The 25,500-nt window shown below is 40.1% G+C and overlaps 4 protein-coding genes across 6 annotated transcripts; 2 read left to right on the top strand and 2 right to left on the bottom strand.

The window, feature by feature from the left end:
- Window positions 1-8,355: 8,355 nt before the first annotated feature.
- LOC129729810 (streptococcal hemagglutinin) lies at window positions 8,356-12,987 on the top strand. 2 transcript variants are annotated; one of them, XM_055688639.1, is made up of 4 exons: window positions 8,356-8,577; window positions 8,644-8,979; window positions 9,041-11,749; window positions 11,897-12,987. In XM_055688639.1, the coding sequence occupies exons 2-4, from the start codon at window positions 8,660-8,662 to the stop codon at window positions 12,744-12,746; spliced, it is 3,879 nt and encodes a 1,292-aa protein (XP_055544614.1). In that variant the 5' UTR covers window positions 8,356-8,577; window positions 8,644-8,659; the 3' UTR covers window positions 12,747-12,987. The 2 variants fall into 2 exon arrangements, with proteins under 2 accessions (XP_055544614.1, XP_055544615.1); XM_055688640.1 differs by having other exon boundaries at window positions 8,630-8,979.
- Window positions 12,988-13,095: 108 nt separating this feature from the next.
- LOC129729809 (metaxin-1 homolog) lies at window positions 13,096-14,501 on the bottom strand. The gene is made up of 5 exons (XM_055688638.1): window positions 14,394-14,501; window positions 14,245-14,326; window positions 13,755-14,180; window positions 13,255-13,698; window positions 13,096-13,203 (listed from the first exon to the last, which is right to left on the bottom strand). The coding sequence occupies exons 2-5, from the start codon at window positions 14,311-14,313 to the stop codon at window positions 13,132-13,134; spliced, it is 1,011 nt and encodes a 336-aa protein (XP_055544613.1). The 5' UTR covers window positions 14,314-14,326; window positions 14,394-14,501; the 3' UTR covers window positions 13,096-13,131.
- Window positions 14,502-21,193: 6,692 nt separating this feature from the next.
- LOC129729808 (methyl-CpG-binding domain protein 2) lies at window positions 21,194-23,046 on the top strand. Of its 2 annotated transcripts, XM_055688636.1 has the most exons (4): window positions 21,200-21,476; window positions 21,743-22,054; window positions 22,331-22,505; window positions 22,561-23,046. In XM_055688636.1, exons 1-4 carry the CDS (start codon window positions 21,355-21,357, stop codon window positions 22,870-22,872), a joined length of 921 nt encoding a protein of 306 aa, XP_055544611.1. In that variant the 5' UTR covers window positions 21,200-21,354; the 3' UTR covers window positions 22,873-23,046. The 2 variants fall into 2 exon arrangements, with proteins under 2 accessions (XP_055544612.1, XP_055544611.1); XM_055688637.1 differs by lacking the exon at window positions 21,743-22,054 and having other exon boundaries at window positions 21,194-21,476.
- Window positions 23,032-24,562, bottom strand: LOC129729807 (3-ketodihydrosphingosine reductase). Its single transcript, XM_055688635.1, has 3 exons — window positions 24,377-24,562; window positions 23,965-24,266; window positions 23,032-23,903 (listed from the first exon to the last, which is right to left on the bottom strand). The coding sequence occupies exons 2-3, from the start codon at window positions 24,224-24,226 to the stop codon at window positions 23,125-23,127; spliced, it is 1,041 nt and encodes a 346-aa protein (XP_055544610.1). The 5' UTR covers window positions 24,227-24,266; window positions 24,377-24,562; the 3' UTR covers window positions 23,032-23,124.
- Between the last annotated feature and the right edge of the window lie 938 nt (window positions 24,563-25,500).

Raw genomic sequence — 25,500 nt, 5'->3', positions numbered from 1 at the left:
GGAATTTGAAAGAAGTTTTCATCATTAAACATGGATAAGAAAATCACTACGGTTGCAGTTCAAATGCCATCTACTCGTCACGACAACCAAAAGGAAACGAGCAACGGGGTATCAAGCTTCATATTAGTAGAATGTTAACACAACTTTTGTTGAAGAGATATTTTAATTATTATATAACAATCTTTCGCAATATTCTACCTGTCGATTAAGACATCGGTGTTTGAAATCTGTTCAGGGGTAGTAATACAATAAGCACTTTAAAACGATGAGATGCAACTGTATAAAGCCTCCTCGTGATTGGTTGAAAGCTGCGAAACTGAAGTAGAAGAAGTGGATTTCAACTGAACTTTTTACTAATTTACTGTTCATCGTACAATGTACAATGTACAATGATATGCCAATTATTGCATCACATGCTTTGGCAACCTTCGTCGTTCGATCAAAGCATTGGTGGTCAAAATCCGTTCAGTTGTAATCACATATTGGATGCAACATCCAACATCGTGATATACTGTTGCGTACAGAATTATTTTATCCCCGGTCGCACAGTGTAGTGTGCGAACACGCACCATTGTACGTCGACAGCAGCTACATTGTTTTCACTTGGCTTGACTGCACACAAATGGCAATCGAGTGCTACTGCACTGACGACGAGCGACCGTCTTCTCATACATGGCTCGATGCAGTACTGTTGCCTGTGTCAGCATGTTTTCCTTCAAGACATCAGTTTTAATAACATTCTCACAACAGATCGTTTAATTGTCTGATAAAGGAGGTTGTTACGAACTTTCCGAAAAAGCTTTACTTTCGAGACATCAAAATAGTCTAGGTTCATAGAAGCAAATATTAGTTGACCTATTGGGACGGAAGATTCTGTCAATTTTTTTTTGCCACTGAATAGAGGTTTTCATAGCAGACAGTTGGTGTCCACTCATGAAGTCTGTGCCAGGAGTGTTCGCATGTGATTGGTACATTGTTCGTAAAAATACGACCTTTTCATCAATTTTCACTGTTTAACAATTAAGTAACAATGATATATGAAGAATCACAAAATTGTCCATCATTTTATCAATCCAACGACATATTGATTATTGTGATCCATCATGTGGTTACATCAGTATCACCGTTTGAAATCTTTCATTCCGACGTTACATCTTGGTTATTAGTTTCCTCAGAATGTATCTCGATATAGTGCGGTTAGACGTAGTCCTACGTCAAAATAGCAGAAAACTAAAATAGATTTTTAATCAATTTGATTATCATATTTCCGCTACTACTACTTTACATAACCAATATGTAGGCGAAGATAAAGTTCATCACTACAGAAGACCATTTTACGAGACGTTTCTGAACTCAATTCATGAATGAAATTTTCACAGAAAGCTGGGAACCGCTGACGTAACGCAAGTAAAAGCAACATCAATGTCAGCAGGATCCGTGACACCTGTCAGTTCCTAAAATGGTCTATTTAACGCTAGGTCACAAAATATTCTTTGTGATCTACTATGCACTGCCTCACTGAGTAGTGAAAGCTAGCCAAACAATGCACAAGGAATTTTTTTTTTCTCTTATAATAATTACGGAAAGTGAACCACATAACCTGGTGATTTTGCTTCATTGATTAAAAGTGGAGATCTATAATCTCCCATCTAGAATGAAGAAACAACAAGTAAACGAAATCGAAAAAAAAATGAGAAAAATGAAAAAGTCCCTTTGAAATGTTTCTAGAAATTGAACAATTTTCATTTTCGAATGCATTTAAAATCCCCCCGCAAGATTTGTCACTTCAACGTCAAATATGACTTTGATTTTAGATTTGACGGATTGCGGTCTGATAACTGCAAAGTTATTGCAGTTATCGGTCTTGCAGTTAAAAGACTTGCAGTTATCGAACGGCGACTGTACATGGTTTATTTTGTGCATGTGTTCTTCCTCAACATCGTTTGGAATTCAACAGGGACTTTTTTTCATCTCCTGATATTGACGGTTCAGAAACCACCAGCTTAGGAGATCTGGATCCAACTCACTAGTTTGCAATTGTTTTGTATTGGGTATTACGGAAAGTTTCATGCTTCCATATACCCGAACTTTGTGTCGAAAATTCCCACTCTTTAATTTTTTTTCATTTACGTGGAGTGTCCATGTTCCGTCTATTTTTACTTGACCACTCGATATCGCTCGTTATTGGCACTTAAGAAAAAATGTAATCTTATCTTATTGTCTTATATATGCATTTAAAACACTACATCGTAGCATTTACGGTAGCCCTTTAAGCATATTTTGCTCTCAGGACATCCTTAACAGTGCGCTACTATTTAAGTTGTTATGACGGCTGTGTACAGTGCGGCTATTTTGCTCACTCACCCGTCGTTGCTATCGTCTCAATTCGACGTTTCATCCAGCATAAACCTTTAAGCCTGTAGTACACTCTTTGTCTAATGGTCAAATATTTGACCTTCTGACATAATGGTCAAATTTATTTCACATCATGGTTGTTGTTTTCCCGTGTTTGCCCCATGTTAAAATTGGAGAGTGACAAATAATTATCTTTGACCAAATTTTTATCTGTCAAAAAGTGACAAATATTTGATGCTCGGTCAAAGAGTGTACTTCAGGCTTTAGCAGCGCTGTTATCGGGCTGCCAAATTTGAGAGCGCGATGCTCTCCTGAGGCCCGGCTACTATTTCTCTAGCAATACTTAGAGGGAGAGATATGCGAAGAGAGTGTCGTGAGCCAAACGAACATGTCAAAATTCATAAAATTTAACACCTTCACGGTTTTTGTGATGCACTTTAGCATTCCCCAGGACTTCCACCGTCACCATCAGTTATACGAGCCGAATAAAAAAGTTAGTGAACATTGCGCTCTGAGAAGAGATCTGGCACCTCTGATATGTGAAACCTAGTTGCCAAATCAGCGGTTTTTTTCATCGCTTATCTCTCCCTCTGAGGATCTCTATATTTCTCTAGCGCGTTTAGCAGCGACCGGTACGATATGAAGTAGCGAACCTATACATTAGAGAAATGACAAGACACTCACCGTTAAGGCAACTGTCAACATCAAAACGGATAACGGCAATGCAAAATGATACAACTCGCCCGTTTTGATGTTGACAGTTGCCTTAACGGTGAGTGTCTTGTCATTTCTCTAATGTATAGGTTCGCTAATATGAAGTGAGCTACCAAACGGGGTATGGAAGCGCACCGTTAAGGATGCCCTCATCAGTAATGCTAGTTTAGCATAATGCCCTAAACATTAAAAACATTATATAAAGCTATTTGGAATTAAAAAGGTTGAATTAGTGCTAATAAAATGCTATATCCTAATACTTATGGTTACTAGGGTTTACTCACCCATCGGATCACCGCCAAATTACTGTTAAACTAGAGATGTATATTTAGCAGATCAACTTGTAAGTTCATCTATCCCAACTGTAACTTAGCTATGGTCCCATATCCGCTATCAGGAACTTAGCGATGATCCCGTACTAACTGCAGTTTTGGCGCGTTTCACCAATGATAGCTTGACGTAAAATATTTTGACTTATCAATTATTTCGCTGGATTCCAGCAAACATTCATCTACTGTTTTGACGTAGGACTACGTCTAACCGCAGTATATCGAGATACATTCCGCGAAAACTAAAACCAAGATGTTATGTCGGAATGAAAGATTTTAAACAGTCATACTGATGTAACCACATGATGGATCACAATAATCAATATGTCGTTGGATTAATAAAATGATGGACAATTTTGTGATTCTTCAATTTTCATTATCACTTCATTGTTAAACAATGAAATTTGAATAAAAGTTTCAAGGTCGAATTTTCACCAACAATGTACCAATCATATGCGAGCACGCCTAGCACAGACTTCATGAATAGACACCAACTGCCTGCTGTGATATTTTGTATAGCAGTTGCAAAAAAAAATTGACAGAATCTTCCCGTCCCAATAGGTCAACTAATGTTAGCTTCCATGAGCCTAGACTATTTTGATGTCTTGAAGGTGAAGCTTTTTCGGAAATTTCGTAACCACCTCCACTATCAGACAGTATTACGTTCTGCTGGTTATAAATATGTTAATGTTAATGAAACTGATGTCTTGAAGGAGAATATGATGACACAGGCAACAGTACTGCACCGAGCAATGTATGAACAGAGCGCTGGTTACTCGTCGTCTATCAGTGCAGAAAAACTCAATATTCATTTTTGTGCAGTCAAGCCAAGTGAAAACTACATTGCCGCTATTGACGCACAGTGGGGCGTGGAACACAATCGAATTGTCGTTTGAATTGTCTTCTTCTTCTTCTTGTTTCGTATAACAGCAAATATCAGAATTCAATATTATTTTTCGGGTGCCGTTAAAGACGCCTCGCCGCCGGGGACAATAAATTGCGTTGTTTATTTTTGAACTCTACACTCTGCTCTTTTCAGATTTATTTAAGTAACTGAATATAGGGTATTTAAAAGACAATAAAAAACCAAAATGCTCCGTACAGATCTTTGAATAGGTAGTTAAACGAGTTGTACTGATGATTATATTTTACTAGCTAAATGAATTTAGTCCAATACGACTGATTGCATCCCGCGGTGATGGTATAGAGGACAACCAGATTCATTTCATCTTGATATTAGAGTTCTGACATTAGTATTTGTATTTTTCAATTGAAATATTTTTTTAATTAGCATTTGCAAGAAAATATTACTTTCCATAACCTTACTTGTAATTGAACAACGCTATGCAAACATTAATTGCTGAGGCTAATGTTGTGCATCACTCTAGCCCAGTTTATTTTCGAAGATAACAGACATATAACTTTCAAATATGGTATCTTCGTTGTTCTTTGGTATCTTGAAGCTAATAAAATTTTTTCTGATTGATTCTGTATACTGATAAAATGTTTAAATTGACCTGAATTGAATGTTAACATGTTCATAAAATTCTATGTCAATTTCAAATTCTCAGTGAATATACATTTTCTACTAAAACAGAATTCGTTATCGATATTTTTTCCACGAGCTTGTAACTGCAGGAAAATAATTTATGTGGCATCTTTGCCGCTTTGTGATCGGTGAGTGAGCCAACTTCAACAAGACAAATAGATATAGAAGGAAGTTTAATTTCTACTAAATCGTAATTAATTATATAATATTATTAAAGAAAATTCGCTGTATTAGAATGAAAGGTATTCATCCATGGTCCAGAAACAAAATTTAGGGGGAAATCAAGTATCTAACTTTTTTATTTTTGTAGATAGAAAACCATGTTCTACAATTTTATAGCTCCAATAATTTTAAGTAACTTTGTAAAAAAAAGATTTTCTTTAAAACATTGCTATAGAGCTCTAGACCCAAACTTCCTCCTAAATTTGGTTTCTGGACCATTGTGAATGTTAAAGAGAATATTTCTTCTTCTAAGAAAGAGTGCTGCAAATAAATAATCAAAATACAGACCCCCCGTTGGATTTTGGCAACACGCCAGATTTTTTTCTGTTGCCAAAATCGAACCAAGCCAATAATGAACAGTTCTTTTTTCATGACTTTTTTGACTTTTTAAATGGTCAAAGACGACCTTAATAGTAGAAATGGCCACCAATGAACTAGTTTTAGTTCCAAGTCTTTTGAGGTGTCGCTTGATGAATTTGGGCTGACGACCTAGATACTTGATATTACCACCCGAACCGAAATATGTTCCTTTTGGAAGATGTTGAGCTTAAATTTGTTAAAATAAATTAAGCAAACTTTTGTAATTATTATTGTAATTATTGTAGTCCTACGTCAACTATGCGGTCGTGTCTTGGATACCACCCTCCTACTATTTTGTTCACTGAGTCGATTACTGGTTTTCAGTTAATTGATCAATGAAATACTGGTTTACAGTAAAAATAACATTACTGAACGGAATTCAGTAAATTGTAGAACTGAATTACACTAACATTTCGAAAGGAATGCTGTGATCCAGCAAACAAGTGTTGTTCTGTATAGTCATTGTGTGTTTTACTAGTCTGGCGGAGTGGATTCGGGAACCAATTTTAACTGTTATAACGGGAACCACCAACAATAACAATCTCGCACGCAAGCCTAGGGGGCTTATGCGGTCTCGATCAACTAGATTAGTTGAGAGAATTCGTTATCGATATTGTTTTTGGCACATTTTGCATGTGTAGGATAAGTACAACGATACACCGTGCCCCAGTGCTGAGTCGAGAAAATTTCCAGCTCGAAAAGATCCTCGACCCGATCGGGAATCGAACCCGATATCACAACCGTGTGGGAGAGCTAGCCGACTGACATCGCTAACCACAGAACCACGGGGACCACTACGGGAACCGGGAACCAGTCGTACTGAATTTCCATTGATTGGTTCCCGTTATAACAGTTTAAATTGGTTCCCGAATCCACTCCGCCAGACTGTAAACATAGGGACTGTACCCGAATCCACTCCGCCAGACCGTAAATATTAGTCAGCCTATACACCAGAGAGACGCCAAGACACTCACCGTTAAGGCAACTGTCAACATCAAAACGGATAACGGCAATGCAAAATTATACAGCTCGCCCGTTTTAATGATGACAGTTGCCTTAACGGTGAGTGTCTCGGCGTCTCTCTGGTGTATAGGCTGACTAGTAAATATAGAGCTTTCTACGCCAGATCTCACCAATACAGGCTTAGTCTGTATCCTAATAAAATCGATTTGTTTTCAACCAAAAAGTCAGCTGATATTCAATTACGAAAAATATTGCACTTAGCTCATTAGTGTTACTTGTTTTAACAAACTTTGTTTTAGTGGAAAACCAGATGAAATAAAACTGAAAATCGGCTTACAACTTGAATAAAAGCTTTTCGTTTTTTTCTTGTACTCTAATAGCGCTTCTAAATGGAGTCGCTTATGTTTCATACAGTAACAAAAGTCATGAGCTATGACAAAGACTAAGATTATGCTCCAACTATTAGAAATATAGCATTTTTTTATATTTTATTTCGACATATTGTCGCAACTTTTCACACTAAATCTAAATTAATATCAATTTCTAGTGTGTTTCAACTGGAGATTCACTCTCCAACTTAAAAAATCAGATATAAAACAACATAAAACGAAAAATTTCCAAAAATGTTCTGAATTCCATACAAAACGCGAAATTTTTCATAACGAGATTTGTTTGTGTGCGTGGATAGACAAAAATGTAGCATACCTTGTAGAACTGTCATCATACTTGGGGTATATAGGGACTGTAGTTTGCTGATAGGCTTACAGCAATTACTTTACTGAACCATAAAGAGAAATTTTGGTGTGTAGATGGCTAAAACCTAAGACAAGACGCGACAGCTGGCTTCTTATTTTTCTTTTCGTAACGGCCGTCATCCCCGTCGAAATTTTTTTGAACGTTCCATACCGTTGATGCCAGAATGAATATTTTTAACAACTTCTGCAGGTCAAGGAAAATAAAACAAATTAAAATTGCGATACATAGGCGAATAATACTCTATTTTGATTTATTATTTTATGTTCAATAAAGCATACTTCTACTATCAAATTTTTTCTTCCTAAGTTTCTTGATACCCAAATTTTTTCTTCCTAAGTTTCTTGGACTTCAACCAAAATAGTAAAAAACGATTAATCAATGCATTTTTAAAGTTATAACAGTAAAATACATTACTCGGTAATATCTAAGACAAGACGCGACAGCTGGCTTCTTATTTTTCTTTTCGTAACGGCCGTCATCCCCGTCAAAATTTTTTTGAACGTTCCATACCGTTGATGCCAGAATGATTATTTTTAACAACTTCTGCAGGTCAATGAAAATAAAACAAATTAAAATTGCAATATATAGGCGAATAATACTCAATTTTTACTTTTTATTTTATGTTTAATAAAGCATACTTCTACTGAAAAATTTTTTCTTCCTAAGTTTCTTGGTACCCAAATTTTTTCTTCCTAAGTTTCTTGGACTTCAACCGAAATAGTAACAAATCAATTAATCAATGCGTTATCGGATTCAGCCAATCAGCAGCCGGTTCAAATTGGTTGCATGTAACGGTGACCAGCTGTCGCGTTTTGTCTTAGGGCTAAATTAGAGTGCCTGTAAATATATAGAGTGGCGACACTGTCAAAATTGGAATAAGAATTATCTGTCAATGTCATTCCAATTGAACAAACAACCTATTAAACACGTGTGGGGAAAAGAGAAAGGATGTTCAGTGTTACCAGCGATACTTTGGATGACGCGGTGCCACTCTAAGGCACTCTAGGCTAAAATACTACCTTCAAATTTATACTTTGCTGTAACGGTGTCTGTTGAGGTTACATTGTCAACCTTTATACGGGTTACACGAGGTTACTCAAACGTCAGTTCAATAAAAAAAAAGTTCGCAAACCGTCGTTAAAGGGAGTCGTGTTGGTCGTTTGGTTCCGGAATGCGCAAGAACTTCCGTGAAAAATTGTGAGCATATTTGTACTCCAAGTGCAGTCGAAAGCAAAAACTTCCTTAGTGGTGATTTGGGTCAGAAAACCAGTACAAGGTATTTAACCAAAGTGAAGGTTGCCTAGGCAAGTTGAACAATTTTCTTTCGAGGTTAGTTACCATTTTCGCTTGTTTACGTTTTGTGAGTAATGCTGGAATTTAGATTTTTATCCTTAGGTCGTGCTGCAGTAAAATGAATCACAACAACAGCAGCCGCTACACATCGTTTGCGTTTACCAGCGGCAGCGGTGGTTTGGGTGGCCGAGCCGAGTTGAGTAGCTATAATTTGAGTCGCACTCTTAGCAGCCCAATGGCAGAATCGACTCACCTTGACACTAGTGGCGCTCGAGGGAATTTGTACGGTAGTCCAATTCGACAGCATCAACAACAGCCGATGGGAGTGATTAAACGGAAACCAACGTCTCCGTTGCAGAATCGGTCTGGTTTCGCCCGGAGCAATGGGAACTTGACGGCTGTCGCATCGACTTCCGCATTGAACCGGATCGATCCACTGTAAGATTTATGATTTAACTTTGTGAAATTAGGTAATTAATCGTTTTTCTTTTGCTTGTAGAATTTACACCGATGCGCAGAGCCGTGGTTTGGTTACTAGGCTGATCAAATATCACGATAAAACTCAGTCGCCGTTGAACCGAAGTCAATCTATGAATAACTTGTACACGAAGCCTGGTCAATTTCCTGTAGTACACCTAAAGAAGACGGAAATTAAGTACTCCCCTCGGCGAAATAACTCGGTCACATCCGTACGGATTGCTCCTCCGGAGAAATCGGTTTTTCAGGCCAACACTAGGTCGAATATTTTGCGTGCTGGCTCGCTGTTAATCCCGGCGGAACCGCATCTGAAAATGGCACGAACCCAGGGTGGGAAAGAAATCGACGCGGAAAATCGGGTGATTGCTCCAACAGCTGAGCTGGAAACGGCCCCGACCAGGAGTGTACTGGACGCGTTGAAGGAAATCTCTCGCAAACGAATTAACAACGAGGAACTGGACGCAGATCGGATTAAGAAACAGTGTAAGGAACTGTCGGAGGTTGACTCGGGTGGTGGCATAGGAGGGGTAGGGACAAAGCGCACCCGCGAACTGGCCGGCTCTGCGTCACCTCCCTCGCAAGGTTCGCTAGATCAGCAGAAAAAGCGGCTGTGCAGTAAGAATAACGACATTTCAAGTTCGCTCAGTTCCAGTCTGGTGATGAATACGCCAAAGCGGGCGGCAGATACGGGACCACCCCGACCGGGAAGGTTAAATATTGATCAGACATTTTCAACGCCGGCGGCTCCGAATTTGACCGCTGCTGAAACGAGGGAAACGGTAAAAGTGCCTCCAGTTGAGGTAGCTCCGCTGCCTACAGTGGTTAGCGTTAGAGCAGAAATGCTTCCACCACCAGCACAGCAGCAGCAAAAACAACCGAAATTGACTTTGTTTAACAAAAAGTACGATGAAACCGTGGTTCGTCCAGCTTCTACGGATAGCGAAGATCAAGGTGATGAAGATGATGAGCTCGGTACGAGAATCAGTTTTATAAAACCAAAAGATCGATCACCAATATTGAGCAGTGACAAAATTGCACTTAAAAAAGTTGAAAGATCTAAATTGTCGCTGATATTGAGTTGCCTGAGCGATAATCTGGACAGTGAGAATGAAGCGTCGTCGCCACCGCAAAATATGGTGTTTGCAAAGGACACGGTAGATGCAGCACCGAAGGTGACTGAAAAGAAACAAGAAGAGGTGGTTGTTCCGAAGTTGTCCGGTATATCTGCGTTAATTAACAGCCCTATTAAGGACCCTGGTTTAGGAAAAATAGAACCGATACTCAAACCAACGGAGACGGTAAAAAGCACTGAAATCCCGAAACCAGCAGGAGGATTTACGCTTGGATCAGCCACTGCTACGCCGGCTGTTGGTTCTCAAGCAGTTTCCAAACCGGTCGAGACAAGTTTTGCATTTGGAACACCAACCAAAGCCGCGGAAGTTTCGTCTGGAGGATTTACGTTTGGCACCCCATCAACGCCTCAAAAGTCGGATGCCCCTCCGAGTTATAATTTCTCATCTACGGTTAAAGATTCTACGGAAGTTCCGACCACATCAAGCACTGCAGTAAGCACTGCGCCACCGGTAATATCCAGCAGTAACGCAAATGCTACCGTGGCCACACCTAATCTCATCAGTTTTTCGCCGGCACCGGTCAAGCCTTCTGCTGAAAAACCAGGCTTCACACTCCAGACAACAAACTCCACAATTACACCAAATCAGCCTGCAGCAGTTTTCGGCAGCGGAAGTGGTTTCAGTGCATTCAAACCTCCAAATCCTTCAGTTGCATCAGTATCAGCAGCAGTAACGAATACAACAACCAGCGATGCATTACCAGGTGCTTTTGGTAATTCAATTTCATCCGCAACATCAACAGCTTCTTCCACTGCGTTTAAAAGTGGGAGCTTTTCATTCGAGGCTACCCCCTCGAAACCCAGTACAACTAGTGCGAGCGGTTTTTCGTTTGGCGGCAACGCAACTACAAATCCTCCAACAGCAGCCGTTATCCCAACTGCAGCCACGACAGTCTCCACGAATCCGGCCTTTGGCAGTTTCCGAACTACTGCAGCACCAACTGCGATTACTGCTCCAACCTTCGGTACCTCAGCCACTGCTTCAACATTCGGTTCAAACCCGTCGGTTCCTACCTTTGGGTCCAACAACGCGTTCGGTAGATTTGGAGCCAACAATAGCAGCACTTCCACTTCTACCAGTAACGTATTTGGTGCCTCTTCCACGACTACAACCGCTAAAACTGGAACCAAGCCGCCTACTTTCGGTCAATCATCGCTCGATTCAAGCTTCTCATTCAAAGCTAACCCCGTTACGACAACGGTCTCCGTGCAGCCTTCCAACCCTCAGCAAAATCTAAACAGCTCTTTTTCATTCGGAGCACCTGGAAATACCAACACCACCACGACCAAACAGCAACCGATGAACATTTTCGGAAGTGCGATTGCTAACAACACTAACAACAAAAACAATAGTACTTTTGGTGCCATCGCTGCTACCAACCCAATACCAGCAGGCACATTTGGAGCAGCCAGCAGTGCCTCTTCGGGAGCACCAACAAACCAATCAACTCCGTTCGGTACTGGGAGCAATAGCAACAACAGCAGTTCTTCAGTCTTTGGTAGCTCTGCAAGCAGCACGGCTCGAGGAAACGCCACTTTTGGTGCCGCACCGGTGTTTGGAACGGCTTCTGGCTCCGTGGCACCAGCGACAGCACCCAGGTGAGAACAGCTTCCTATTTTCTAGTTTTTTGTTTTGACGTAGGATTACGTTAGACCTTCATCGTCTTTCTATCAATCATGTGAATAGTACTTTGTAACTTTCGTCTTAAATCTAACTTATTTCTTTCAATCATCACTGCTTTTCAGTACCGTTTTCGGCAATGCTTCAAATTCAAACCCCAATCCATTTGGGTCGACGGGTAGCATGTCTCATACTGCGGCAGGAATGTTTGGTTCCTCTGTCACCTCACCTGTTAGTAACAACAATAACAACAGTAAAAATCAAATGGCATCCAGTGGAAGTGCCTTCACCTTCGGGTCTTCAAGTTCAGCCGCCACCCCAGCAGCAGCAGCCCCCCAGATGGCTTCTAAACCATTCGCCTTCGGTGGGCCTAATAATAACAGCAGCATAACAAGCCCTGTAGCGGCTGTTGGAAAATCCAACAGTTTCTCATTTTTGGCTGGATCAAACACAGCAGTACAACCTACTGCTCCTTCAACTGGGAGTTCTTCCGCCTTCAGCTTTGGAGCTGCTGCAGCTAATAACAACACGAGCAATGCGGCAGCTTCAAACGCGACATTTGGAAGCGGCACCGGAAACTCCTTTACATTCTCTTCCAACGCGCCCGGTGCAAACAGTCCCAATCAAGCAACGGTGAAACCGTTTTCTTTCGGTGGAGCAAGCAACGCCAATCAATCATCAGCAGCAATTTCGGCACCAGCTTCGGCGGGAGGAATTTTCGGTAGTGCCACGCCTATCGCTGCGGTATCACCATCGCCGCCGGCGTTTAACTTTTCCGCCGGAAGCAACCAACCGGGTGCGTTCTCGTTCAATAGTCCAGCGGCCGCCCCGCTTGGCGGTGGTGGTCCCTTCTCGATACCGAATGGCACAGCAGCGGCAGCACCAGCACCAATGTTTAGCATAGGAACAGGCGGCGGTAATCAGCTACCACCAAACCGAAGGCCCATCCGACAAGCAACTCGACGACACAAATGAGAGGCAGCGAAAGGTCTACCGTCTTGTATGACAGTGATTTAGATGTTAATATTTTTTTCTGTTCTGGCTTTTTGTATCAGTGTATAAGTATATACTTCGTTCATTAATTTTGCATATTAGGAGCAAGGGTCTAGCAAACAGAAGCTGTTTTTCTATTGTAAAAACACAACTCAAACCGAACCAACCAAATTGATTGGGACGATAGTGTCGTCGATATAGTAATAAATTACTCGAACTATAATTTTGTGCGCGTTTTTATGAAATTGGTGTGAAAGAAAGTTATGTTTGACAAAAATGTGGTTTCAAAAATACCTATGAGCAACAGTTCTTTCCAAAAAGTTGTTCGCTATCAATTTTCTATTCATTTTTATTATTATTCCGAAGTTTATTCTTCGTCATCGTATTCAGGTTCATCGTAAGATATGAAACCGTTTCTACCGTGAGAGTTACTAAGCACCTGAAAATATCCAATCAGCTAAGAATAAACTTCTAAAATAGAGTAACTTACCGGCAGAATTCCCGACATCAGCGCATAGCTAACCATTGCGACGGTGGCGAAAATTCCGGACACGACATACCGCTTCTTCCGGTCGTATGGTGAGTCATCGTCCTTCTGCGTGCCATCGTAGAATTTCTTCTCCTCGGGTTTCGGCTTGGACTCAGACGAGGACGACGACGAGCTGGAGTTCGAGTTGGAACCCACCAATCCACCACTGGTGTAGCTCTCTTTGGCAAAGTAGATCGTCGTCATTCGATCAATGAATTTCACTAGATTAGGACACTCTTTCAAATGATTCTGAAGAATATTATTGGGCAGTTTCATCTTCAAAATAACAGACAGATAACCGTACAACACAGCGTCGACTTCACTGGGTGTATCCCCAAAGAAAAACTGATTTTCACCTAGCTTTTCCGACACCCAGTTGATGCATTTTTTTGCATTCAATAGCATCTAGAAGTAGACTTCATTTAGTAACTAATATTTGCTAACTGAAAAAAAAAACACACATCCTTGACATCATGCAGCTCTACGGAATCGTCCAGCGCAAATCCAGCTAACGTCTGCGTTATTTCGTTTGTCTTCAGCAGGTACTTCCTCGGGCAGTAGAAGTTAAACGGAATGGGAATTCTTTTGGCGTACAGCGTCCGCGACGTGTCCAGGTTCTGTGGATCCCCCCATAGGCTATACAAGAAAAAGGGTGAAAGATTTTCAACCACATATTGAATGCAACCGTTTATCACGATGTAGCTCTGGTCTTCGAGCTGTGCGTTCGCATCGAAACCCTTGGACTGCAGAAACTCAACGATCCGGTTGTATCCGGCCAGCTTTTTGCCCTGCTCCGTAACCAAATACGGCAGCATGCCGTTCGGTGAACTGAACGGGTTGCCGTTGAAATTAAGTGCCACTTTGGCGTCCGCCAGTTTCAGGTAGGTCTACGGGTGTTTCACAATGTAATAATCCTTGTAACTATTTTGTCTAACCAAAATCAACACTCACCAGGACTTTGGCGCATTCGTAGTCTATCGTGGGAAGGCCCCACTCTCCTCGGTACAGGAACAGTTCCATTTTCACGTTAATCCTCTTCAGAATGGAATACTATTGCTAAAATAAGCCTTGTGAAAAGCTTAATAATTATGTATACTAACGAGACAGATTTATTTCAAGCCGGTTACAATTTTTTTGATGATTGGCAGTCACGGTCACGGTGCTGTGTGCGCAATGTTTACATCTGTTGTGCAACTTTCCCTTTCACGATTGGTTTTAGGGTGCACTGAAAAAAATTAGCTTTTAAAATTATAGCGAATTTCTAAGGCCTAAACACAATGGACACGTGCGGCTGCGTTTGCGGCAATTTGACAGTTAGGTTATATATTTCCTGTCAAATTAACGCTAACGCAACGCAAACGTATCCATTGTGCCTGGGCCTTTATTCCACTGAGTGCGTGCGTAGATCTACGCGAGAATAGAGAAACGATATTGCGATTTACGATGCAAGAAAGAGATGCCAGATAGCCCCAGGTGGGCCTTGGGAATGAAGAAATTCGCTATAGAGATAAGTGACTTTTCACCTACACACACTAGTAAGCGTGTAAACCCGTGTAAAGTTGCTTTTGTTTTTTCCAACCTGTGAATAATCGCATCTCGTTACTTCGACTTTTATCACTTTTTCACCATTTTTGGTCGATTATATTTAGCGCCTCCTCCTGAATTCTGATCACGAATGAGAAAATTTATTCAGAAACAAGTTTAAAACATATATTGAGTGTTCAAATGAATTTTTGTCCAGCTGCTAAAAACATAGCATTGCAAAAAAAACAGCTATTTATAAATATTTTTCCCAACACACATTCGTACGTAAAAAGGTCTATAAAATGGAGACCCTTTCTAATCATCGCAACGCAAGTCGCGCGGTATGCAGTTAAAAAGAAAAGCCCGCATAATTAATAACCATTAACGGATGATTCATTTACGGAATTTAGGGGAGTCCGGGGGGTATGGTCCCCGGCAGTGGTGGGCACCATTCCGCTAATTCGCTAATTCGCTAATTAGCGACGCTAAAATTCAGTTAGCGATTTAGCGATTTCGCTAATTTTGGAGCTGGTTAGCGTAACTGTTAGCGTCGCTAAAATTTTGGCCTTCGAAACGCTAATCGCTAATTCGCTAAATTTTGTAGAGAGGCGACAATAGAAATATTTAGAAAAACTGTGAATTGCTGATGGCGTACGTAAATTGCTTCGAAAGATGAACATACTTTACTGCGAAAGTTACTTTTGTCAGTTTTTTTACCCTAGAATAGAGTTCCAGCTATCGTACAAGCCACAGGAGCATTTTGAAGAACAAGCACAAGGTCTAGATTGAATTTTCGGCACACCAAGAACTTTGGTAAATTGCAATGCGCTTGAAATTATGACAACTTTGGTTCTACTTTTTCGATTCAGATAATAATTGAATTTTTATGAAAACATTCCTAAGAGTATCTATTTTCAATGCAAGCTAAATAACTTTTGTTATTCTTGTTTTTACAAAATCAAATATGAATACCGTTTCGTGAACCTCTTACTGTTAATAGCTTTAAAAAGTAATTGTTTTTGTTTGTTTAACCAAAACAGATCAAAGTGGTCCAAATCTGACAAAACACGAGCAATAAGTATAGCGATATGACTATTTACATATTAAAAAGTTAGCGATGAGCGAGAGTTCCGCTAATGTGGGTTTAGCGTTTTGCGTTTAGCGATTATCGAGCTAAATTTTCCGGTTAGCGACTTAGCGATTAGCGTCGCTGAATTTTCGGTTAGCTGTGCCCACCACTGGTCCCCGGCACTCCACACTGTGGAGGCCCCCACAAAAGTTCACCTCTTTTGACTCATGACTAAATACAAATAAAAAAAATCCAGCAAATTTCGTAACACTTTAAAATACCTGAAATTGTCATAAAATAAAACTACATACGTTGTAACCTGTGCGGTTGCAATTTCAGCATCAAGTGGATAATTTATCTGTGTGTCTCGCGAAGGTTGTTCCGCTGGCCCGTGAGTGCGAGTGCTACTACAGGTGTTTGCTCGCCGGATAGGGTAAGCTGCGCTATTGGCTACCCCCGGCTAAGTGCCAAGGAGCAGGAAAACACCGCCCCGCCGAGGACCATTGCAGCAGAAGTGATCGAAGGATACTTCGAGCTGCAGGAGCAGCCCCGGACGGCCACCATCGGCGACCATCACCGCAACTGACAGCTAGAGGAACCGGAATAAACGGATGAGTTTTTGTTTATTTTGATTGTTTTTCTTTAGTGTGCTAGCAAAAGTCCGAAATCCGATAGAGGTACACGCCGCCCTGTAACATAGGGTCTGCCGGGCAAAATTAAGCAACCCGAAGAGTAGCCAACTGCCTTCTGCAGTTGGTGATATTAGTGTGTAGGGTAACCCCCACTAATAACTTAGAAGTCGATTTTAACTTAGGTGAAATAAATAAAATGCCAAACAGGTATGGCTAAACCACAGCAGAAATTAGCAGAAAAGCTGAAAGTTTATGTTTTGCGGAATATGTCCAGTAGGTGTCGCACAAGTTAGTCGGAACCATAATTGTCTTAGAATTTTATATGCAGTGGTACGTCTGGTTGTCTGTGGCTAAACTTCATTTTCACAGCAACCGTGTACTCATGCAAAATCGGGTACAGCCGAAGTCGGCTGTAGTTTTGCGAGTTTTACCGAAATTTGCAGAATTATACTTATACTACCGACATTCAGTTTGTAGAACTGGTAGCCATTTTGATTGTTCGTTCGTATAAACTACAATATTGCGATTGTACTCGTGAAAATGGATGAAATATTGGTGCTTATTACGGGAGTCTCTCCCCGGTGAAATATATTTCACTCTCATGCTCTCTTCACTTTTTGAGACCTATTCCTGATTCCACCTCAAGTGAGGTGACAAAAATTACCTCCGTGAAGTGAGATTGACAGTGAAGTGAAATTTAGAATAGGACAAGTGAAATGAAAATGTTTCCCAGCTCAAAAATTTCTAAGTCCCAGAAAGTCGATTTTTTCGTTTATTTTAAATAACACCAGATCTTGACGTTTTCTGCATTTCTAAGACATTTGGCGTCCCTTATTCCGTTTCCACTTCAGTGATATGACACTCCCAGATTTCACGGCAAATGTCACTTTGTGACGTTTTTCTCACTTACGTGAGTCCCGCAATAGGACTGTATTCACTTTAATTGGAACTACTTGGTGAAGCTGATATAAGACTGGTGGAAATTTTAATCAGAGTTTATGTCAAATGTATTTTTGTAGGTAAGTGAGAATACGTTGGTATGTTTTCATTGCCACCAACAAATTCGAGGCTACGTTGATTAGCAGGAGAGGCATGTTAGAACCCATGTTAGACAAAATCACTTTTCTCTGAGTCTCATATTTTACGATTGTATGGTTTGTAAATGTAAAGCTGGATTGCAGTCTTACTATAGAACAAATTAAACAATCAATTTTACTATGGATGTGTTGTTTGGTCAAGGATGTATCGCTTCCTCAGACTAAAATTACCGAACTAATTAGTATTTGTGAAATGGTTATTAAATTACTATCAGAACTTTTTCAAAACAAATTCAAAACTTTTCTAAAATCAAATATCGATGAAAGGACGGAGGAAGTAGTCGGTCCCCGTGGTTCTGTGGTTAGCCATGTCAGTCGGCTAGCATCCCACACGGTTGTGATATTGGGTTCGATTTCCGATCAGGTCGAAGAACTTTTCAAGCTGGAAATATTCTCGACTCAGCACTGGGGCACGGTGTATCGTTGTACTCATCCTGCAACATGCAAAATGTGCCGAAAACAATATCGATAACGAATTCTCCCAACTAATCTTGTTGATCGAGACCGCATTAGCGCCCAGGATGATGCCAGAAGAAATGATGTTTCAAACTCGCCAAGATATTCGACATGTGAACGGGATACCCACGACAGTCGCAGTGGATGAAACATTTATGTATATTCCGAGAATTAAAACGCTAATACTTACTCATCGAAAAAAATGAACCCGAAAACTCATTATTGATAAATGTTTTCTTCTTCATGAAACGCAAGACGTTATGGAATATCTATCATTTAGGTCAGGCTCCACTTTCTATAATGGAGAATATTTTAAATCGTTTTCTGAAACGATCCGACGACGTTGAAGTTGGTAGTCCGCTAAGTTCTCGAGCTGGAATTAATAAAATTTCTGTATTTAACATCAAAATCCAAGATATTCCCGAGAAGTGAAATAGATCACAACGAACTATTTTTCCAATTGTCATTGTCACACACAAGGTGCGAAAATATATGGTTACAATAAAATTCTAAAGCCATTTGTTACGGATTAAAAAAAACTTAAAAATGGTATAACCGTACAATACGATAATGTGGAATACATATTGCATGCTGCTGTTACTATGTTTTGAGGGAATACTCTAGCTTCTTACGAAGTATTTGGTTTGCTAGGGCCGCAAACCGCTTGTGTTGTTTTGTCGCTTGTGTACCATATCTAGATGAGAATTTCGAACGAATCCTCTTCTAAAGTTTTAACTCCGAAGAATAGAGTGGTATGAATCGAACCTTGAAAAGTTGAGAGCCGGAGAAATTGAATCTCCTGAATGCGTTTCACAAGATAGCGGATGTGCTCTGAACGATTCAGAGAATTTCCATGTAACTCAAAATTTTGCATTAGACTCAAAATTTTGCATTAGACTCAAAATTTTGCATTAGATGACTTCGCGGAAGGTGTAATTCCACCAACTATTCAGCTTGTTTTGGGTCCCTACTTTAAGCAGAAAAACTCGGCTTGGATATAAGCTAAATAAACCACAGAATCAATACTTTTAAATATGGCTATGCTGGAAAAATTTGGCGGCCTTTTGCTAATATTACAGATTTTTTTGTGCTAATGAAGCCGAAACAAAATAATGTTTGTTTCTTATGCATGTTTCTTATCATAAATTTTCACCAAATGACGACTGTTTTCTCTTAATAGGGCATCTTATAAATATACAAAAAAATCTTGATTCATCGACAATATCAGAACACATGCTTGCCTGTTTAGAGGAGCATATTAAGTTGTTCCAGAACATATTTAATCAAAAATTCGAGCAAGGGATTAATGGTGAAGTTACCACCGGGATCATTACGTTGAGTGCATTAAAAGAAGTATGGTAACATGAAACAATTCAATTGTTTAGTATTCGAGCAAAGAGAAACAAACCATTAAGGGATCAAGCCTCAACGTGTCGCAACTCAAAAAAATATTTGCAACTCAAAAAAATATTAAGACTCTTGCGAATAGCCATTTTTTTCTTCGTGCGTATCCAGGTAACCCCTAAGCACCGTTTTAAAGCCGTATAAGGTACACATAACAGCACTTGCGTGTCTGTTAGCCGTATAAAATATTTTCAAATGGCAATAAACACTGTGGAATTGAAGCCGCGAAATAGACCCTTTATCGGTGTTTAAAGCTTTGCTTTGGAACTTTCAAGCCCTGTAGCTTTAGACTGAGTGAGGTATTCTGTTAAATAAGGGAATGCGATAAAGAAATAAAAGAATATGTGATATTGATTCAAACAGAAATATGTATTTTTGTTCATCAAACTTATAGGTAGGTAGGTGTATTTAGAATATTAAAAAAAAAACAGTTTAAAATAAAACGCAAAAAATCGAAACTGCAACAAGTGGCCTCGAACTTCACGATTTATAACAATTCTGATGACAAACTTTGAACTTCCTCATCAACACCCAGGAATTACCCTTGCCACGACCTTCACTCGGTAATGGGCTTATCTGATGGCATTTCATTGCTGCTATCCTTGATGGAATCCTTGACGTCGTCATCAAGATGCTTTAGCGACATCACATCTTTACTTTACCATTCAGCATGACGAGGGGTTTAATTCGAGAGGAATATATATTTGCGCACGCAAACTTTCTACACACATTTTATCGTTTTCTTGTTAGTCTGTTTTCTGTGCTGAAACTGCGTAGCACTTCTCTTTGATAAGTTTTTTACTAAAAAACGCTGCTAAAATTTGAATAAATATGCTGAAAAATTCGAAATGCCATTTGAAGTTATTTTATATCATTTTGAATCATGTAAACTTCCAATTAGATCTTATCCTCGATCTTATGAAATCATGATCGGTAAAGGGAGTCCTGGTGAGCGGCGAACGGACCCATATGTATTTTGTGAGCGATGAAAGGAGCCCCGAGAAGTAAATACGTTTTGACTTATTAACAAAGAATATTCTACTAAATAATTTGATCGGTATTTTTTGTGAAAAATACCTAATATATCTATGCAATAGCCAAAACTGCTAGTGCAGTGGACTTTTTTTTATGTAAGATTGAAGCTGATTTCGCTTCCAAAGCCTGTAGTACACTCTTTGTCTAATGGTCAAATATTTGACCTTCTGACATAATGGTCAAATTTATTTGACATCATGGTTGTTGTTTGCCCCATGTTAAAATTGGAGAGTGACAAACAATTATATTTGACCATATTTTGATCTGTCAAAAAGTGACAAATATTTGACGCTTGGTCAAAGAGTGTAATACAGGCTTAAGTGAGTGGTGAACGAACACCATACCGCAGACAGACGTCCAAGCAAGAACAACATTGATCAAAATTTCCGTGTAAATTTTCAAAGTAAATTGCGTTATAAATCACTTGTACACTAGCGCCGCCTGGTGACCTTATCGCTACAATACATTTTTTTTTCGCTGGTGCACGAGGCTGGCGGTACTGGTAGCGCTATCTGGTTACGGATTGCTACTACAAAAAACTTTACACAAGTTTGGAACTCAGCTTGGACGTCTGTCTGCGACCATACCGTGCCAAATTTCGCGTGATAGAATTTAATTTTTATCGAAAAGGGGCTAACCGTGTGCAATAAAAAAATTTAAAAAAAATCTGGCAGCTCTGGTTATAAAAGAAGAAATTCAGATCCGAGAAAGAGTCCGTCAAAATCAAAAGTTTGTAAACACAGTATTTATTAAGTTTTAGCTCATCACAAAATTACAAATTATAGCATTGATGGAGTCCAATAAGTAATTTTATTTTTATTAAGTCATAGCTTGACAGTACAAGATGAACGTATCGATTGAAAGAAAGCGAGCGGATTGCGCTGCCCTTCCGAAAGGTTGGCAAAGAGAGGAAGTTCTTCGCAAAACTGGTCTTTCCGCTGGTAAAGTGGATGTTTACTACTACAGGTGAGAGAATGGCTAGATTTAAAGACTTTCAGTGTAAATAATTGCAGTTTGTTGGAAACACTAATTAATTAAAGCTTAGCAAGTTGGGAAATTAGTTTTATCTTTATTGGCAGTTTTTAAATTGTTTTCATCATTTCACTAATTGGTTACTGATTGTACTTCTTTATAAGAAAGAAGCTGAAAAAATTATTGCGTTAAAAGTTTTGATTAGACGCAGTACAAACTTTACTTTCCCTTTAAAATGCATTTCAACATTATACGTTCAGTCCGGCGGGTAAAAAAATTGAAAGCAAACCTCAGCTAGCTCGGGCTCTAGGGGACACAATCGATCTCTCCACGTTTGACTATCAAGCGGGTCGAATAGTTCCCAGTGCAACGCATATGATGCTGCAGCACAATGCACTCAAGCGGAAGCTTGGGGTTCAGCCAACAGGTTCATCGATAGCATCGACCGGAGTAACGTTACCACCACCGGTTCCGATTTATCACCAATTCGCTTCTAGTGGCGGAACAGGTGGTAGTGGGGGAGGATCTGGAGGCGTAGCAGGCAGGCAATCACATCTGCAGTATGATTACAGGTACCAGCTGGTAGCCGGAACGTGCATTTGCATTTTCACTAGATCTTTCAGTTAATTTGGGTTTTATTTGTTTGAATAAAAAAAGCTCTCGAGCTATTGGCAATTCCAGTATTCTCCGTTGAGACGCGAAAAGGATTTTAAATTTGAATTGGCGTGATGATGGCTTTAAAACGAGCAATAAACAGAAATCGTTTTGAGTCACTGTAATACGTTTTTGTTTATTATGCATATCGGAATACACTTGCTGAGGTGATAATCAGGTCCTCCTAATTTTAGCCGTGGAATGCGTGCGGATACATCTCTGATACCTCCAATACGGCAAACGGCGTCCATTTTCAAGCAACCTGTGACGGTTGTACGTTCACAGGAAAACGAAAGTAAGGTGAAACGGGATCTGCAGCATGGTTCGCAAATCAAACCCAAACAATTATTCTGGGAGAAGCGGTTAGAGGTAAGCTAGATGAAAATAAAAATTAAACCAAACATTCAATGATTACTGTCGCTAGAATCTTCGAGTCAATAATACTTTCAACGAGGAAATCGGTTCTCTGGAACTGCCGAAACGTTTGAAACCGGTGGGACCAGGTGTTAATGAGGCAACCGTTCTACAATCATTAGCAACAGCGCTGCATCATAACACACATCCGGTAACGGGACAAACCGCGTCTAAAACGTCGCTCAACACGAATGCCAGTGTGTTTCTCAATCCAGATCAGCCACTGATGCACGTGGCTACCGTTACTGAGGATGATATCAAGCGCCAGGAGGAGCGGGTCCAGTTTGCTCGCACTCGACTCCAGGAGGCTCTGCGGGCATAGATTCAAGACAAAAAATCGTATTCTCATTATCGATATATTAAGCAAGTGTGTCTGCCAATAGATTTTTGTACGTGTAAGCAGAAAATTTACATTTTATATCATAACGTCATTTCACCTGAGAAATAAATCAGTCCATCAATCTACCAAATAAAAGAAGAATTCTCATTGGAGTAAACACAAGTCTATTTTTTATTAGATGATGTGACAGAACATAAATGCAGATTTGTTAAGCCTTACACAATTTAATTAAAATTAATCCTGTTTTGTTTTTTCCTTATCCTTGGCGCAGTTTTTGATGATCCTTTGGAAATTCCACTGAAGCAGCAATCCAATCAGTCTCAGCGGGCCAAGCAAATAAAACTGTAACAGACAAAGAACAGGTCCCTTCCAGGGTGCCATACCGACACACATCGTGCTCAAAACCCAACTTTCCATCCCGAGCACAGAAAAGAAAGACCCATTCAGCGCATCGTGTACGATTTTGCGTCCAACATCTTCTGGTTTTGCCAGTCCACCAGAGCCGGAAATGATTTTCGTTTCAAGCGGTTTTGATTCGTTCTCCCGAGCCAGTCCTGGAGTGTCTGTATCGGCCGGTAGTGCCAGTGTGACACTCACACCGCAATGTTTCGCTTCCATGGCGATTGTTTCGGCCAGTCCTCGCAGAGCAAATTTGGATGCACCGTAAGCACCATAACCGTACAACCCGACCAGCGCCGCTTGTGAAGCAGTAATGACAATTATTCCTTCTTTAGCTTGCTTCATTTTTGGAAGGACATAGCGGGTCGGTGAGAAAGTTGCAAAATAGTTGACATCCATCATTCGCTTGGCATCCTCGAGCGAGGTGTCTTCAATCGTTCCGCAAACAGCCATTCCGGCACAGTTGACCAGCATGTGAATAGGTTGCACCGCAAGTTCTATCTCCTGTAAAGCTTGCTCGACGATTTCGTAGCTCTTGGTGAGGTCGATCGATCGAAAATTAACCTTTTGTTCGGGCACAAGCTTATAAGTATCCAGTTGCTGCCTTGCCTTTTCTATGAAATCAATTTATAGGTGTAATACAAGTAAGCACTAATAACATGCCTCAAAACTTACCAAGCTGTTGAACATTGCGTGCCACGATCGTTACATGAGCCCCAAGACGAACACACTCGATCGCTGCCCAAAGGCCAATGCCGCTGGAACCTCCGGTGACGAGGACATGCTTGTCGAAGATTTTCGATCTTTGCCTGACATCCGATGAGTACCGATGCTTGCTGTTGCCGAATACGTATTTCCGACACACCAAATAAAAAATTAGACCATGCACGAGGGCAATCCCCAAAATTGTAAAAATGATCTCCATCTGGTGCTCCATCGCAGGTGTGATTCACAAGAAGCGGGTGTGACTGATAAGCCTTTGATAAGAACGAGAATTAGGTTGAATACTTTACTTGTTTATTATAAACTATGTAAGTTCGTAAATTAGTCTTGAGAAGTTGAAAATAACAAAATTGTTAAAACTTACCTCTTATAGACGGCAAAATTGAAATAAACGAATATTTTCATGAGTTTTTGAACGCGGATACACTATCTGGTTCGGTTGGCGCGATTGTCACTGCAAGCATAAATAAAAAATGGGATGGTCTCAAAAGTATTCGAACTTTTTAGACTATCTGATTTGTTGTTTACTATTGCGATAACAGTCGGAAAAATACAGTTTATCCTCACTATGTTGACAGCAGATTCGAACCGTTTGAATTCGCTGCATACTTAGCGTTGCAGCTGCGTGCTGGTAATTTCATACAAGCAAGATACATAACAACCTCACTTTTTCATCTGCTACACACATCGCTTGCCTTTAAATGAACTTGAATGTTAACGGGTAAAAGCCGTTGTTAAAAATAGAAATTAGTTCGAAAAAATATTATGTTAGACTATTTTATTTCAATATGTTTATGCCAATGACTTTTATCTAGCACTAAAAAAATAACTCTCTGAAAATAATTTGGTGGCCCTGAAAAAACTCAATACGGCATATAGGGTTAATTTTTGGTGTCTGTGCATCATCCCGATCACGAAAATATCCATATTTGGAGATATTCGGTGATTTTGGGCAGTTTTCCAGAAACCTCCATAATTTAAATTTGGTTCTTTTGCTTGAATAATTCTCGAGTTTTGTAGAAATTTGTATAGCACCGCCCTCTCCCTTCAGAGTAGGGAGGAGTGTCGAACCACGATAAAACGTTTCTTGCCCCAAAAAACCTTCACATATCAAGTTTGATTCCATCTGTCTGATTAATTCTCCGTTTCATTTGTATAGGAACCCTCCATTCCAGAGAAGAAAGAGGTGTCGAACCACCATTGAAATGTTTCTTGCTCCCAAAAACCTTCACAGGCCAAATTTGGTTCCATTTGATTGATTAGTTATCGAGTTGTGCAGAATTTTTTATAGACTCCACTCCCCCCATCTTCCAGAGTAGGGAAGAGTGTCAAACCCTTATAAAACATTTGTTGTTTGTCAAAACCATGCTTGTCTTTTCTCCTCAAAAAACCTCTAGAGTGCAGGAGGACATCTTGCACTGCGAAAACAACTGCTCTCACACTAAAGAGCAAATCAACGCTGATGCTAGAAGAGAACGACAAACGATT

Source organism: Wyeomyia smithii, chromosome 3 (assembly GCF_029784165.1).
Source record: "Wyeomyia smithii strain HCP4-BCI-WySm-NY-G18 chromosome 3, ASM2978416v1, whole genome shotgun sequence".
Taxonomy (NCBI): Eukaryota; Metazoa; Arthropoda; class Insecta; order Diptera; family Culicidae; genus Wyeomyia; species Wyeomyia smithii.
This window is presented reverse-complemented; position numbering and strand designations above follow the sequence as displayed.